This window comes from Anguilla anguilla, chromosome 12, assembly GCF_013347855.1.
Source record: "Anguilla anguilla isolate fAngAng1 chromosome 12, fAngAng1.pri, whole genome shotgun sequence".
NCBI lineage: Eukaryota > Metazoa > Chordata > Actinopteri > Anguilliformes > Anguillidae > Anguilla > Anguilla anguilla.
Genome location: NC_049212.1, coordinates 42,904,629 through 42,922,128, shown reverse-complemented (window position 1 = coordinate 42,922,128; position 17,500 = coordinate 42,904,629). Strand labels below are relative to the sequence as shown.

Sequence of the window (17,500 nt, the reverse complement as noted above, 5' to 3'; positions counted from 1 at the left end):
GGCATGCTTTAAAATAGACTCGATCAAATTTCCTCAAAGAGGGATTATTTACAGTGAAAACCGACTGCTGCGAGCAGAACGAATCCCGAAATAATCAGAAACAAAGTGTGCATTTGGAATGTTCGTGTCTGACATATCTGAACATGGAGCTGGAATCGCAGCGATCAGCAGCCCCTCCAAGTCCCAGCAGAACGCATCGATTCAGACTTCCCCACAATCATTCTGCAGGAGCAGAAAACTTACGGTCTCGTTAATATTTAAGTAACACCAGACAGCTTAGGTCGAAAGTACAGTGTATAGGCCATACTACTACTACTACTGCTGCTACTACTACTAGTAATAATAATAGTAATAATAATAATTATAATAGGCTAATAATAATCGCCTAAAATTATACTTTGATAATCTTTTTTATTTCAAAACATGTACTTTCCTAGAATTTTAATACAGGCTAAAAAACTTAAATATTCCGCTGAAAGGTTTTGTGTTCAGTTTTTGAAAGATAATTGTCCCGCACGCGCTACAGCCTGCTCCAGCTCGTCAGATGATATACATTTTAAAAAACCGCATGAGCTTATATTGCTACACCAGACAGGTTCGCTGCAAATATACTCACAATCTTTTCTGTCTTTTTTACATTTATGGTACGCTATATTAACCGATACAGCAATGATATCACGTATATGATTTTTTCAAGAGCACACAAGTGAACAATTTATACAATGACACAGCAATTGTAGAAAAGTTTAGCTGATTTATTTTATGAAGTGAAATAATTGTGTTTAGGTGACACCACGTTTCACATTAATAGATGATGAAATAATAAAACTAAATGTAAAAATGATTTCAATGACATTTTTTCTGAAATTCGTGCCTTCTGCAGAGATACGCTTTCTTCCACCGTTATAAAAACATCAACATTACAACAGAGAGAATGCACATGAGTCAACACGCGGAGAAACAAAAAATCCTACAATGCATTTTTAAGCCACAAAATAATCAAAATAATTTTCTGTTTCTTGAGTATCAGCATATTTTACATGTGCCCGTACCGTTTCATAACAGGGATTCTTTTTTTATTAAGCGGCCTAAAACTGATTTTATTGAAAAAGGTTACATTTCTGTTATGCAGATTTAAATGGATATTGCCATTTGCAAACATTGGACACTATTCTTTATTCGTTAAAACCTGAAATATTGTCTGAGGTTTGCTTTACACTCAATAATAATCATTAAAACGTGTGGTAATCATCCCAGTTTTTCAAAACCCACCCCCACCCCGTGGCCTTTAAATCTAAGACCCCAACAACATTCAAGTGACTGCTCGTTTCTTTAATTCTTCTGAATGACTGCTGTCCATCAAAAAGCATGATAACAACACGTAACTGACACGAGTTACGTCATCCGCGAAGACAGAAATTCATGCAAACACTTCTGGCGTTTTCATTTTGTTACGAAAAAGAAAAAAACTCTCTCACATTGTCCCTTTTTCTTTCTTTTTTGTTCAGAAATATCCACAGTTTCCTTTGAGGGAAACTCTGGAACATGTTGAAATAAAACGAGGCCAGCCTCTATTTTCAAAATCAAATAATAACGTAATAAAGTAAAACTGCGCAGTATAGTTCGCTTTGTCACACAAAGAGCCGAACGTCCCAGCTGCGCTATCCTATACTCAGTATAATCTCGCTGTTTATAGACATCTTTTCTTCTCCCCGCTTTGTCGGTGCTCTTCCTCCCCTCTCCGTGTTGCTTCTATTCCCACGTTGTCTTCAGAAGTTGGGTAAATACATCAATTCCACCTCTCGTCTTCTGGATCCAAAATCATCTTCGATTTCACAGTTTGATTTTATAAATAGCCTATCTTTATAGATATCCTATACTTCTTTGTCCTTCATTTTTGAAAAGCATAAATAAGGTCCTCGCTTTTACAATGTACGCCTTTTATTTTGCTGTTCTGCCATGTCGCTGATTCTGTCAACATCGCAGACCCTGTTTCACGCGCGTGTCCGCGTGTCACAGTCCTAGCGCGGCGGCGTGCTTTTTGGCCTTCAGTCTGAGGTCTGCGATGCTGGAGTTCTTGTTGGTGTTTTTCGCGGCAGCGGCTGCAGCCACAACCGAGGCCGCGGAAGCGGATTCAGCCGCGAGAGTAGCCAGGGGCAACCCAAATGGCGGCGCCGGAAACATCATGTAAGGTGCGTGCGCAGCCAGGTGAGAGTGCAGGTGATGGTGCGCGTGGGCCACAGCGCTGTCCAACTGCAATTGCGCCTGGACCTGAAAGGAGAAGGGCGGCACGTTGCAATGACTATCCTACAGACGCACGGATGGGGAGAGAGGGGAGAAAGACATTAACTTTTGGAGGGCTGCCTATTAATATCTTTTATGCAGCACTTTAGGTGACCATGCACCCACCCACAGCCTGGCTCTTAGTTACCCGAGCATTTTAGGCCTTTAACACATTGTGCTCCCTGGCCATCTGTGTAACAAAATATATTTTATTAAATAAAATAATTCAATGCGTATGTAAACAAAACAGTTAACAGATTAAGTAATTATTCACCAATGGCTATACTAAATGCAGTAATTACTTTCGCCTGTTTTCGACGACCAGTAGAACACGGGTGTCACTGAAAAGAAACTTCGAAATTCCGGGAACGCCACTCTTCCAGTTGGCGGTAAACTGTGCCAAGACGCCGTGCGGGGATTCACTTTGCCAAAGACCGCGCGCATCAAAGCAACTTGCCTGTTGGAATGGCATGCGCAGGGCTCCCACGTTGACATATGGTGCCACGCGACACGCTTCAAACTGACTCGCGGCCCCGATGAGGACCCCTGAAAGAAAAGAGGAGCGAATGAATGTTCAAAACCTGTTTCTAAATCACTGAGACAAACATACACACCCGAGCGGCGAAATTACATTATCTTTAGCCACAATGTCAATAAATAAATAAAGCTAACAACACAGGAATGCTCTAGAACATTTGAATTCTCGATTGTAATTTGTTTTAACAATGAATAATTATACGAGACTGAAAGGTTGGTGTTTTTTTAGCATTAAAATATCCTAGACACATTATGGGGCTTAATTTGACTGAGATTGTTATTTTTAAAAAGAGATTTCATTGAATAAAGTCAAATCAGTACATAGTTTGCGTGCGTGTGTGTATGTGCGCGTGTGTGTGGAGGGGGGAGTGGGTGGGTAGGGGGGCCTTACAGTTTATGAACACTTACTTTCACTCATATTTTCCATGTAAAGAAAATTGTACATATTTATTTATGTATTTATTTCAACAAGAGAGCTTGAAAACTGGCAAATGAAAGTACGTACCTTTGTGTAACTGATTCTCCTGCTTTCTGCATTTGGCCCTCCTGTTCTGGAACCAAACCTGTAGGGAGAGAAATTAATTAGCGGCTGTGATTGGCGGGTCCTTGTGAGGGCACGTGTAATTCCTCTCAAAACGACAACAACCGCAGAAAACAATATCCCATAAGGCCGCTGAAATATTAATGCTGCTTAACCTCTGATTATAATTATCACATTTACAAGATGTGAGTGTAAAAAAAAAACAAAAGTGACGAAAAACAGGGCCAGTGAAACCGCAAAACAAAATTAGTAAATTAATAAATAAGTACAAAGAAAGAAAACACGTTTGATCGAAATTTGCAGCCTAAATTGAACCATAATAAATTACCTTCTCAGCACTGGTTTCATCTTTCGATAGATTAGCGTCCCAGAAGAACTAAATGGACTCTCTGATATCGAATAGCGGCATGTGATTACGGCTTTAGACATCTGAGCAACGCGATCTGAGCTGAGCACGCTCATTAGTGGCCGGTAAAATTAATTACCTTTATCTGCAAGAAAATTTATGTTACTGAAGCATTTAATGCCGTACAGTTTTAGTTTAATTACCGTCATAACATGTCCAGTACAAAGAAATTTTGAAGATCGCAATTTCTCTCTTATTACTTGATTTAAAAATCTCCATTTTCGGGGATCAGGGATGGGTGATTAAACGTCATTACTATGATAATCGGCTTTCAATCCCCATACAAAGCCGGGAGATATTAACCCGGGAAATATGTTTTGTTTTATTCTGGTTTATAAAAACACATTCCCTCTCAACACAGGTTACAATTTAAAATAGATTATGATAACGACCAAAAATGTAAACCTAATGTTACCGTAAATGTTAGGCTACGTTACAGGGGTTTGTTCATATGCATCGAACATCATCCGCGCGCGCGCAAATACAATGACATTGCATGCTTATAAACATAACTACCCTGTGTGCGGCTCCCAACTAATTTCAGGTCGTGATCATTCTTAGTGTGTGTGGCATATCAGTATTCTGTGAGAGGCACTTAATCTGCAGTGTAGTCCCCCTTTTTTATTTTATTGAAAATGGACGGAACATCAGATCTCTATTTGGGTAAAATGATGCATAATGTATGTAAATCCTTGAGCGGTGCTCCGTGCATTGGCCTCGCTCCGGGCACAATGCGCTTTGGTGCAAATCCAGCTATTGCGCGGGGAGAAAGGCCGCTTCAACTTTTTAGGGGACGTTTTGTGTGCGCTTTATAATTTTATTAAAAGACCAAAAATATTCAATGCAGTTAAGATAAATAATAACCGAGCCGCCTCTCCCAGTGCTGCGCCAGACGGGATGAAAGGCAGCAGTTGAAATGGGATATTATAGGGTTTGATAAATCCGAGCAGAACCTGTGTCTATGTTCATTGTCATTGTTCGGCTCGGCTGGCCTTCTCTCATTACACATAGATTGCACCCCTCGCGAAGGCTGTTATTATGTTTCTGTGCAGATGGCCTTGCCACCCAACAGAGGGGAATCGACCACGGAGACCAACATTCACCAAAATGCACGGAGAGAAATACGTTCCAACCTGTTCGTTTTTTCAGCTTGCATGCATAGCCTGTGGCAAGTTCATGCAGATTTAGTGAAGAGCAAAATATTATACTGTTGATAATTCTATATGATTTCTCGGAAAGTATACTAAAATATAACTTGTTACATTTATTTTGTTTCTTATGAATTTTACCTTCATATATTAGCCGGACGTCTACAGGCTAAATACCGCACATACGTTAATTAATTGTACGACCTAAAAGCTCTCTCTCTCTCTCTCTCTCTCTCTCTCTCTCTCCCTTCTCTCTCTCTGAGGTACACGCGCATCCTTTGTGCATGTTACTTTATAAAACGTGCTATCCGTTCAAGACTCTATATATATATATATATATTAATTTAAATACACAGTGTTCTTTCATATGTTGAAGGTTGTATATTTTAAGAATAGGCTAGTCCCAAACCGATATATGTCAATATGTCATAAACACATTTATGTTAACCACAAAAAACCATGTGAATACATTTCTTCTCCAGAGGCATTTGTTACATACGAACGCACCTCTGCGCGTAGAAGAAAATACTTGAAAAGGAAAGATATCTGACCGCAGGCGGTCTGCCTCTCTGATATTTCCATATGCTGTTTACCAAATTAAAATTCTATGTTTAACTGGACCTTACTGGACTGCGGGCATCCATAACAATGTTCAAGCATCAGAATAATCTTTAGTAATAAGAAAGATATCGCAGAATAAACCCGAAACAAATATAAAGCGGCTTACTTGAACACGCGCTTCAGACAGCCCGAGCCTTTGGCTCAGTTCCTCGCGCATGAACGCGTCAGGGTAATGGGTCTCGTCGAACAGCCGTTCCAGCTCGTTCAGTTGCTCCAGAGTAAAGTTAGTCCGACTTCTTCGCTGCTTGATTTTAGTTTGTGTCTCGTCCTCCATTGGTTTGGAATCCTCTTTTCGTTCTTTCATATCCGTATTACCTGTTTAGAAGGAAAGTATAATAAGCGAAAGAGCTGAGGTCCAGGCCTCGAATTTACACATACATGTGAACTGAGGGAGATATCACGCGAGCTCTCAAAACCACACACGGATTTGCTTTAGCATCTCACCAACATGAGGCTCTGATATTTTGTAGTCTTACGGAGAGGTTTTAAATAATTAACTCCTTATAAATATGCATACAGGAGCTCACTATTGGATGTCCGAGACAAACGTGTGATCCCTCCGATTTCATCCCTGCCTCGGGTGAAGATGAATTCTGACTGAACCTTTAAGTGGTGACTGTAATGATGACAGTTAGACTACTGCCTCAAAAATAGATTTTTACTGTAACTGGATTATGACCGCAAATATTAAGGTGCTCGTAGAATTCGCATGTAAAAGTGTAGTCAGGTCAGTAATATGCTCTCATTGCTTTAGACCTTTCTTTATTTTTTTCGCTGAATCCGTTCCATATTAATCTTGTATCAATAATTCTTGTGTTGCACTGACAGCCCCGCTACCGTAGTTTTTCTTTTTTTCTTTTTTTTGTCAATTATGCTTCGGAATTATTTTAGAGTTTAAGTCCTTTTGATTATAAAATTTGTGATGATTATTTTAACTGGAGATTATTTTTCTTCTTCTTCTTCTTCTTCTTCTTCTTATTATTATTATTATTATCACCATCATCAGCCTATTATTATTTTGTCGTTATTTTTAAATTGTAACAACTGTAATTGTGCGTACATGTATTCAGAACAATTTTTTTTACTGTTCATATTGCGGGTACGCTTTTGTTTCTTTTTTGAAATGTATTATAATCATTTCAACACAACGAAATTCCACGCAATTTCCATTTTGTTAACATTTGTCTTAATGATAACAGAAGCAACGTTAATTAGTGCTTACGTTTTGCTGTCGTAGAAAAAATATATTTGAGCATTTAATATATGCCTTGTTAGCTGTCACTAAAGGCACTGTCCACCAAGGCGCGGAAACGCGATGTACCCTTTACCGTCAAGGCCACGGTAGTGCAAAGCTTACAATCCGGACATTGCTACTTTTATCACAGTGCCTTTAACAGGTGCATATGCGATATTGCCCACACATTTCAATCAAACACGAATTTATGCAATATTCTCATAATGTAGGCTATTGAATGTCTGCAACTGCATGGCCCGCGTTTAAAGATGTGCATTTTATATAAAATAGCGGACACTCATCAATAACTATTCGCGTGAGCTGCGTGTATCACTATATGCAATATTTCTATGACTTTCAAGTAATACCAAAGAGTCAAATGTAGAAATACTCTATTCAAATATGCGTTTATTGTCAAATGATTTAAAAAAAAACTTAAATTATGTAAATTGTGCGTGGATTAGGAGGGTGTCGTATTATGAAGTGTTAAACTTTATCCTGTATGATATCAAAGTTTAGAAAATGAGGCTCTTTTTTTCAAAGTGGGCCTGTTTTAAAAAGAAGTGGAATGTAGGCTACAGCCTGATGCGCGTGCCTGAGAGCGAAGAATCAACATTATATCTACAAGGCTGATTACATATTTGTTCCAAAAAGATCCATCTCATCTCTACTCTTGACAACTCTAAAATCCGCGCAGTAGCGGTCACAGAATAACAGCAGAATAAAAATAGCCGGTTACCATCCATGAGTTTCGGGCTGCCCGCGTCCCTGGTTCGCTCTGGCCCGAGCATGTCCGGCTCTCTACCCGGTGATCGAGCGCCTCCTCGGGCAATAGCGTTCACCTCCTCGCGACTCTGTTCCGCGGGAAGCGCTTCCCTGCCCCGCGCCGATCCGGTCTCCAGAACCTCCCTATACGTTATAACTTCCTTCTTTTCCTTGACTTTCTGATCAAAAGACTTGGACACAAAAGCGGTAAGTTCTTCCATCACTGCTCCAAAAAAAAAATCTTCCCTTCTCGTGCTCACTCTCTTTTTCTCAGTTCCACAACACCCTACGATAAGACATCAATAGTGTTTCTTTTCGTCGACCTAAATACGAGGTGATGTTGTTGCCAACTCTAGATCTCGCGCTAAGCTAAATGTATAAGATCTTGGCCAATTCTTCTTGCTGCGGAGTTCAGACCTGCTGGTGATCCGCTATTGAAGTCACACTATTTATACTTTGCAATGCCTGCCCCTTGATCCGTGCAAATTACGTCCCCTCAGGAAGCCGGGACGAGCCCCGCTCCTTCTCCATACACTGACAGGGCGAAAAAAAAAAACATTACCAACCCTTCAGATTTCAGATCATTCTTACGAGGTTGCTATTGGCCATTAATCCAAGATTGACAAGAAGGACTAATTAATTTAATTAAGCGTGGATTCGTTGCTATTGTCCTGAGTTAGTTTTTTAAACACCAGGGAGATGGGCTGGATCTCTGCAGGGGTGTGGCTAAAACTGAAAATGACAAGCTCGTGCAGAAAGGAACACACGGAATAGGAGCTTCCTCAAAATCTGTGTGATCTGGAAAAACGCGACAGCGACAGTGATGCGCGAGAGGTAAAGAGCGCGCGAGCGGACCCGCAAGAACTCGGGACTCGCGGAATAAAAAACAGGACACGCATCTCATCATGGACAATGAGTTCCTGTTAAAACAGTAATCTCACCTACTTTGCATATTATAATAATAGTTAATAGATCGATGTACAACAGATAAAGGAAGCACACGCGTTCTTTATGTATTCAGTAGCCGACGCTAAATAGTTTCCCAGTCAGTAGATTCTAAATTAATTGTAAATTACAAGCTTTTACATAATTGTAATTTTTATTCTTCACTAATAAAGACATATTCGTATATCAACTTATGACTAATAATAATAAGAATAAAAAGAATAACAATGACAATAATAATGATAATAATAATGAAATATGTTAACAATCACACTTATCATTGTATTATTATTGTACATGTTCTAACACAGAAAATGCAATGCACTATTTATTACTATAATTATTATGATTGAGGATGATGGTAATGACGAGAACACCAACAAGTACAACAAGAACAACAACGAAAATAATAATAATAATAATAATAATAATAATAATAATAATAATAATAATAATAACTTTGTAACTGTTTTTGGAAAGTGCTATACAAATAAAGTTTATCATTATTTTTATTATCCGAGATGTTATTACCTCAATAATCATAATCATGCGCACGCAGGTGTCTTTCCGATAGAAGATGAGAAATAGTCATTTTATTTAGTCTCAGTGGAATATGAAACCTTAAACGTGTTTGTGAACATAAGCTAAACATTTTGTTCTGCTGTATTTTTATGTATCGCCATTGGGGTTGTTAATTACAGTCGTTTAAACTAACCGCGTACTGAAATAATTACATATTTGCAAAATAAATAAATAATGGTTCACTTGCGGTGAAGGTAAGTGAATGCCGTGGGGACATAGCTATTTAGTAAGAACTGGTAAGATCAAGTATGACACGAAATGGGATACACCATGCAAGACAATATAAAATCATTTGTAACTGTGATGCAAAATTAAGTAGGATTATTGATAATCTATACTAAATATTATTTCCTCACACAGTTTCCAACAATTCGCCTGATTAATTATGTATAATGTCTGTTCTTTTGAGTCTTAAGCATTCGTTATTTTCACTTGTGGCGTTTTTCGCGGCTGCTTGTTTCCCCTGTTTGCGCTGAAGTTCATCTGAGTCACAGACCATGCTGATTCAGTGACTGAAATCAGGGAGCGGAAAAGTCTTCATTGATCCAACTTTATTGATTCGGAAAACAACATTGAATAGCCTATTACTGGTACCACTCATAGCCGACTACGCAAGGAATGCAATATAAAAATACCGCTACAAAATGTGACTTCGGAAGGGGGTCTGTTTGTGAATACGTTAATATATTTCTGTTGATTGCCACTCATTTCAAAACCAATTCGTGGTTTCAGAGGCCTTATATACAGTAAAAACATTTTACACACACACACAAAAATGTTGGTGATACATGTCTTTTCTAATAAATCTGAGCGTGTTTAATATTTAATCTGCGCCCATTTAACGTACATATATTCTTTGGTTTTATAAAAGCTATCTCGCCCGCGCTCACTCCCTTTGTATGTGTGCGTGCATGTGAAAACGGACAATTTAGCGGCACTTTTTAAGCTTAAGAACTGGTTCTTAAAATGTGTCATTTTTAAGAAAAACAGGAAAAGATAAAGTTCAGTTTTCTATTAATCACTGAACAAAAGTGGGAAAAACCAGAAGAATGCAAATTCACTTTCGTATGTCCCCTCGAAGCTAGAGTTTTTTAATCAGCTCAGCGGTGCAATGTAAAGGTACGGAACGAGACAATCACGTCTATTTGATTGTGACTTAAATTAATTTTGTTTTCTTTTAATTCCGCTCAAAGTGTAGCTATTAAGAACTGTAATGTTGCGCAATACTACTTCATTTTTGCATCTGTAGACGCACGCACGCACGCACACGCGCGCACACACACACATTACGAACGATATTTGCAAAATTATAAGTTTAGCACAAGTCCACATTTATGTTAATTTCTTGGCATGTTTCTGTTTTCGTTCATTTTGCTATGTAAACGTGAATAAATATCAAAATCGTGCTGCATATTTTCAGATAGCAATGCTTGCGTGCATTACAGGTGGCCGATGCCAAGCCGGATGCCATTGCTGTCTCAGGCTGGGAGAATACGACTGCCACTTATGGCCACAATAGAAAATCATGTAACAGCTCTTCCGGCACAACTGAGCTTTCTGTTGCAATTTAAATTCATAACCGTTCAGCTCATAATTCATGAAAGAAGCCCAAATATGAAATAGAATTATTACCAAAAACTGTTCATATTTATATACAGTATACCTATTTTTTTTTACATACATGTGTAGTTCTGCTATTCTTTATATTATTGATAGGCTTATTTAACATTTTGTTTTGCGTACTTACACAAAACGTTATTAATTACAAAATAGACTACCCACTTAAAATGCTCTATGAAAATCAATTTCTCGAGTCATTCCAAGTTTACTGTTACTGTCCGTAGGCTAGTTCTGTGATCACTTCTATGATCAGTCACTAAGTTAAAATAAATTAACTGAAGCACTGTAGCCAAAAAAAGGCAACAGAAATGGATGTTAGTAAGAATTAACCAGAGAAAATACATTTTGAACGATTTTTCTACGATTGATTTTAATGGCTTCGGAATGTCCAAATCGGTGATCTCTGAAGCTGCTAGTAAGGTCTGTGCTCGTGGTGACTCCTTTCAGTGAGTTTTCAGTGGAAAGGTACGATTATCCCAAACCGGTAAGTTTTATTTCTGTGGTTTTCCGTTATCTTTGCAAACAGAATTTGTTAGTTAGTAATGTTGGTTATCTGTGTGACGGCTCCCGGAGAACACAAACACAGCTTCATAGCAGCACGACCCGGAGTAAAGGCCTGGTGTTAGCTAACATGCTAACCGGCTCGCGTGTGTTTATACTGCTTGGGTAAGGTGTGTTATTGTGGTGATGTAGGTATGTAACACACGCATGAAATCATTGGGTAACTGAGGAGCAGCTTAACTAACACGCTTTCTGTGAACGCCAGCTGTTTTAATTCACCATATTCACCAAGTGGCCGTTCAGGTGGTTATCTATGATATCATCGCTTTCCGAAGTACTTGCAAGCTTGCTAGTAAACATCTAGCGACGCTTCTTCAACACAACCGGGCTATTCACAATTAGCTAGCCTGAAGACATGAGATCCCGACCTGGAACAGGCTACGTAGCTGTATTTTTAACTTAAGTAGCTGGGACATCGTTGTAGTTATTAGAGGCGTGATGTGCTCGCTGTCCTGCAGGAATATCCCAAAGCATGTCTCATGCCACATCGCTAGCGAAGAGAGCCAACCGAGCGAAGCTACGCATGTGGCTAAACCGTGACCTCGTTAATTTATCACGGAAAGAACTGCATTTAGAATATGATACATTTTTAATTTTCAATAAAAAACGTCTCTAAATGTGGCCTGCAACCTATCTCTCTCTCTCTCTCTCTCTCTCTCTCTCACACACACACACACACACCTACAAACACAGATGCGGAAGTTATGAAGTATATCACTGTAGCTGCTGTTAGTAATTTGTAAGCTGGAGTCAGTGCAGATATATACAGTGTCCTTCGAGCGGGTCGCAGTGGTGATGTGTGTGTTCCGTCTCCCCCCTTCAGAGAGCGAAATGGGGCGCCACTCCTCAGACAGCGAGGACGACAGCCGCAGCAGCCGCCGGAAGAAGAAGCACAGGCGTCGCTCCTCTTCCTCCAGCTCGTCGGGGAGCCGCGTGACCAGCCGCAGTAAGCGGTCCAGTCGGCGGTCCCGGTCGCGGTCATGGTCCCGGGACAGAGACAGGAGGTGGGTTTGCACAGAACGCTGAATGAATTTGGGTCTGTTTTTCGAATCTGTCAGTCAGATCCCATGACATTTAATGGTATGAAACATACCACAAAAATATTAGTGACATTCACACATAGCTCTCTTGTTTCATAAATAAAATTCCAATAGTTTGCATTTATGAAGCTGCGATTCTGTTTAAGCTCTACAGCTACAGCCTCCCTACTGGGAAAAAAATTATGGAGTCACAGGGCCAGTTCCCTAACCTCTGTACTACACCGCAGCATCCCTGTACTACACTGCTGCATTCCTGTACTACACTGCTGCACCCCTGTACTATACTGCTGCACCCCTGTACTACACTGCTACATCACTGTACTACACTGCTGCATCCCTGTACTACACTGCTGATCCCTGTACTACACTGCTACATCCCTGTACTACACTGCTGCATCCCTGTACTACACTGCTGATCCCTGTACTACACTGCTGCACCCCTGTACTACACTGCTGCATCCCTATACTATACTGCATCCCTATACTACACTGCTGCACCCCTGTACTACACTGCTACATCACTGTACTACACTGCTGCATCCCTGTACTACACTGCGGATCCCTGTACTACACTACTGCACCCCTGTACTACACTGCTGCATCCCTGTACTACACTACTGCACCCCTGTACTACACTGCTGCACCCCTGTACTACAATGCTGCATCCCTATACTACACTGATGCACCCCTGTACTACACTGCTACATCCCTGTACTACACTACTGCATCCCTGTACTACACTGCTGCGTCCCTGTACTACACTGCTGCGTCCCTGTACTACACTGCTGCGTCCCTGTACTACACTACTGCGTCCCTGTACTACACTGCTGCACCCCTGTACTACACTGCTGCATCCCTGTACTACACTACTGCACCCCTGTACTACACTGCTGCACCCCTGTACTACAATGCTGCATCCCTATACTACACTGATGCACCCCTGTACTACACTGCTACATCCCTGTACTACACTACTGCATCCCTGTACTACACTGCTGCGTCCCTGTACTACACTGCTGCGTCCCTGTACTACACTGCTGCATCCCTGTACTACACTACTGCGTCCCTGTACTACACTGCTGCACTGTGCAGGGGTTCTGTGCTGTTAGGGCTCTGTGCTGTAAGGCTCTGTTCTGTTATGGCGGAGGGGTGAGCAGCACCAGAGGAGGACGGGGGCTCAGAATGGCTCTGGCCTTGAGTCTGCTCCCTGGCTCCCTGGAGCTGTCTGCATTAGGGTTATAGGATTATGGCCGGGTTAATAATTCATGTTCTTCGTTCAGGAGCCATTATGTGTGATGGGACAACGGGTTTGGGAAAACCCTGTTACTGTGCAGAGAGGGTTTGGGAAAGCCCTGTTACTCTGCAGAGAGGGTTTGGGAAGCCCTGTTACTGTGCAGTGTGTAGAGAGGGTTTGGGAAAACCCTGTTACTGTGCAGAGAGGGTTTGGGAAAGCCCTGTTACTCTGCAGAGAGAGTTTGGGAAGCCCTGTTACTGTGCAGTGTGTAGAGAGGGTTTGGGAAATCCCTGTTTCTCTGCAGAGAGGTTTTGGGAAAGCCCTGTTACTCTGCAGAGTACAGAGAGGGATTGGGAAAGCCCTGTTACTCTGCAGAGTACAGAGAGGGTTTGGGAAAGCCATGTTACTCTGCAGAGTGCAGAGAGGGTTTGGGAAAGCCCTGTTACCCTGCAGAGTGCAGAGAGGGTTTGGGAAAGCCCTGTTACTCCAGAGAGTACAGAGAGGGTTTGGGAAAGCCCTGTTACTCTGCAGAGTACAGAGAGGGTTTGGGAAAGCCCTGTTACTCCAGAGAGTACAGAGAGGGTTTGGGAAAGCCCTGTTACTCTGCAGAGTACAGAGAGGGTTTGGGAAAGCCCTGTTACTCTGCAGAGTACAGAGAGGGTTTGGGAAAGCCCTGTTAACAGCCCGTGCGCAGCGTTTTCTCTCTGAAACCCGGGAAACGCAGTCCAGCTTTTGCACGCCGTGAGCTTCTGTCAGCCTGCGTGATTACTCCCTGCTCTCTGCTCTCTCTGTCACTGTGATTACTCCCTGCTCTCTGCTCTCTCTGTCACTGTGATTACTCCCTGCTCTCTGCTCTCTCTGTCACTGTGATTACGCCCTTCTCTCTCTGTCAGCGTGATTACGCCCTGCTCTCTCTGTCAGTGTGATTACTCTCTGCTCTCTCTGTCAGTGTGATTACTCCCTGCTCTCTGCTCTCTCTGTCAGTGTGATTACTCCCTGCTCTGTCTGTCAGTGTGATTACTCCCTGCTCTCTCTGTGAGTGTGATTACGCCCTGCTCTCTCTGTCAGTGTGATTACTCCCTGCTCTCTCTGTCAGTATGATTACTCCCTGCTCTCTCTGTCAGTGTGATTACTCCCTGCTCTCTCTGTCAGTGTGATTACTCTCTGCTCTCTCTGTCAGTGTGATTACTCCCTGCTCTCTGCTCTCTCTGTCAGTGTGATTACTCCCTGCTCTCTCTGTCAGTGTGATTACGCCCTGCTCTCTGCTCTCTCTGTCAGTGTGATTACTCCCTGCTCTCTCTGTCAGTGTGATTACGCCCTGCTCTCTCTGTCAGTGTGATTACTCCCTGCTCTCTGCTCTCTCTGTCAGTGTGATTACTCCCTGCTCTCTCTGTGAGTGTGATTACGCCCTGCTCTCTCTGTCAGTGTGATTACTCCCTGCTCTCTCTGTCAGTGTGATTACTCCCTGCTCTCTCTGTCAGTGTGATTACTCCCTGCTCTCTCTGTCAGTGTGATCACGCCCTGCTCTCTCTGTCAGTGTGATTACGCCCTGCTCTCTCTGTCAGTGTAATTACGCCCTGCTCTCTGCTCTCTCTGTCAGTGTGATTACTCCCTGCTCTCTCTGTCAGTGTGATTATGCCCTCCTCCCTGCTCTCTCTGTCAGTGTGATTACGCCCTGCTCTCTCTGTCAGTGTGATTACGCCCTCCTCCCTGCTCTCTCTGTCAGTGTGATTACTCCCTGCTCTCTGCTCTCTCTGTCAGTGTGATTACTCCCTGCTCTCTCTGTCAGTGTGATTACGCCCTGCTCTCTGCTCTCTCTGTCAGTGTGATTACTCCCTGCTCTCTCTGTCAGTGTGATTACGCCCTGCTCTCTCTGTCAGTGTGATTACTCCCTGCTCTCTCTGTCAGTGTGATTACGCCCTGCTCTCTCTGTCAGTGTGATTACTCCCTGCTCTCTCTGTCAGTGTGATTACGCCCTGCTCTCTGCTCTCTCTGTCAGTGTGATTACTCCCTGCTCTCTCTGTCAGTGTGATTACGCCCTGCTCTCTGCTCTCTCTGTCAGTGTGATTACTCCCTGCTCTCTCTGTCAGTGTGATTATGCCCTCCTCCCGGACGTGGGTTCGAGCCGCGGCCCTGCGTTCCGCGCTCCGTGGGGAGGTTAAATAGCGCTGTGGCGATGTGTCTGTACAGTAAGCCCTGCAGATGCGCTCTGAGAGTTTCTTGTCTGGGTTATCTGTTCTGTTTTCCTACTCTGTCTTCTCTGGCTCCCAGTGGGGAAAGTCTGCGCTCTTTAGTGCTAAGCAGATGTGAACGCTTGAAAAAGAGTTTTAATAATGAATATTACTCAAACTGTCTTGCAGTCAGAGCAACCATCACATTTGAATTCTCTCCCGCAAATGATTTGTGCTACATGGTATCAGTCAGAAGTGCGTTTGAACGTTGTTTACAAACAGAAGAAAGTTGGAGCCTGGCAGTGGAGATGAAAAGAGCAGCCCAGTGTAGAGCCCGGGATGAGCAGGCTCGCTGGGTCCATGTCTTCCTCTAAGACAGTCTGTCTCCACCGCTTTGCTCTCCTGCAAAGTACCGCGCGCCAAACCGCTCACTGGAAAGCCACTGCCGTTCTGCATCGAAGCTGAGCAATTTAATTGGGAAATATCTGATGCAGAAATAAACAAAGAAACCAAACTATTGCGTTAAAAAGTATTTTTATTTATTTATGGAATGCTGACAGTTTTTATTTATTTTTATTGAGCTCAGGAAGGAAGGAGGAGTGGCAGAGCACAGAGCCAGTAGGTGGGGCTGGGCTGGGAGTAGGCGGGGCTTGGCTGGGAGTGGGCTGGGCTTGGCTGGGATGTGCTGCTCTGTATGTGCCTGTAACCCCGCCCCCTGGTCTGTATGTACCTGTTAACCCCGCCCCCTGGTCTGTATGTGCCTGTAACCCAACCCCCTGGCCTGTATGTGCCTGTAACCCCGCCCCCTGGTCTGCATGTGCCTATTAGCCCCGCCCCCTGCTCTGTATGTGCCTATTAGCCCCGCCCCCTGCTCTGTATGTGCCTGTAACCCCGCCCCCTGGCCTGTATGTGCCTGTAGCCCCGCCCCCTGGCCTGTATGTGCCTGTAACCCCGCCCCCTGCTCTGTATGTGCCTGTAACCCCGCCCCCTGCTCTGTATGTGCCTGTAACCCCGCCCCCTGCTCTGTATGTGCCTGTAACCCCACCCCCTGGCTTGTATGTGCCTGTAACCCCACCCCCTGGCTTGTATGTGCCTGTAACCCCGCCCCCTGCTCTGTATGTGCCTGTAACCCCGCCCCCTGCTCTGTATGTGCCTATTAGCCCCGCCCCCTGCTCTGTATGTGCCTGTAACCCCACCCCCTGCTCTGTATGTGCCTGTAACCGCACCCCCTGGCCTGTATGTGCCTGTAACCACACCCCCTGGCCTGTATGTGCCTGTAACCCCGCCCCCTGGTCTGCATGTGCTTATTAGCCCCGCCCCCTGCACTGTATGTGCCTGTAACCCCGCCCTCTGGCCTGTATGTGCCTGTAACCCCGCCCCCTGGCCTGTATGTGCCTGTAACCCCGCCCCCTGGTCTGCATGTGCTTATTAGCCCCGCCCCCTGCACTGTATGTGCCTGTAACCCCACCCCCTGCTCTGTATGTGCCTGTAACCCCGCCCCCTGCTCTGTATGTGCCTGTAACCCCGCCCCCTGGCCTGTATGTGCCTGTAACCCCGCCCCCTGGCCTGTATGTGCCTGTAACCCCGCCCCCTGGCCTGTATGTGCCTGTAACCCCGCCCCCTAGGCTGTATGTGCCTGGAACCCCGCCCCCTGCTCTGTATGTGCCTGTAACCCCGCCCCCTGGCCTGTATGTGCCTGTAACCCCGCCCCCTGCTCTGTATGTGCCTGTAACCCCGCCCCCTGGGCTGTATGTGCCTGTTAGCCCCACCCCCTGGGCTGTATGTACCTGTAACCCCGCCCCCTGGCCTGTA

General features: G+C 43.7%; 2 protein-coding genes across 3 annotated transcripts in view; one reads left to right on the top strand and one right to left on the bottom strand.

The window, feature by feature from the left end:
* Positions 1-737: 737 nt before the first annotated feature.
* On the bottom strand, positions 738-8,083 carry shox2 (short stature homeobox 2). Of its 2 annotated transcripts, none has more exons than XM_035384517.1 (5): positions 7,510-8,083; positions 5,643-5,851; positions 3,326-3,383; positions 2,741-2,829; positions 738-2,307 (listed from the first exon to the last, which is right to left on the bottom strand). In XM_035384517.1, the coding sequence occupies exons 1-5, from the start codon at positions 7,754-7,756 to the stop codon at positions 2,014-2,016; spliced, it is 897 nt and encodes a 298-aa protein (XP_035240408.1). In that variant the 5' UTR covers positions 7,757-8,083; the 3' UTR covers positions 738-2,013. The 2 variants fall into 2 exon arrangements, with proteins under 2 accessions (XP_035240408.1, XP_035240410.1); XM_035384519.1 differs by having other exon boundaries at positions 738-2,271.
* A 2,986-nt stretch (positions 8,084-11,069) lies between these two features.
* The window catches only part of LOC118209192 (serine/Arginine-related protein 53-like), a 48,821-nt gene continuing 42,390 nt past the window's right edge, over positions 11,070-17,500 (top strand). Inside the window, exons 1-2 of the mRNA XM_035384350.1 lie at positions 11,070-11,166; positions 12,067-12,247. Coding sequence (XP_035240241.1) covers positions 12,075-12,247 — 173 coding nt within the window. The 5' untranslated portion in view covers positions 11,070-11,166; positions 12,067-12,074. The remainder of the gene's footprint in view (positions 11,167-12,066; positions 12,248-17,500) is intronic.

Coding starts and splice junctions, on each gene's coding strand:
- shox2 (XM_035384517.1), bottom strand. CDS start 7,756: ATGGAAGAACTTACCGCTTTTGTGTCCAAGTCTTTTGATCAGAAAGTC. Junction 5,852..7,509: donor CAGCCCGAAACTCATGGATG/GTAACCGGCTAT, acceptor CCTTCTAAACAG/GTAATACGGATATGAAAGAA. Junction 3,384..5,642: donor TGTCTGAAGCGCGTGTTCAA/GTAAGCCGCTTT, acceptor CTCTCCCTACAG/GTTTGGTTCCAGAACAGGAG.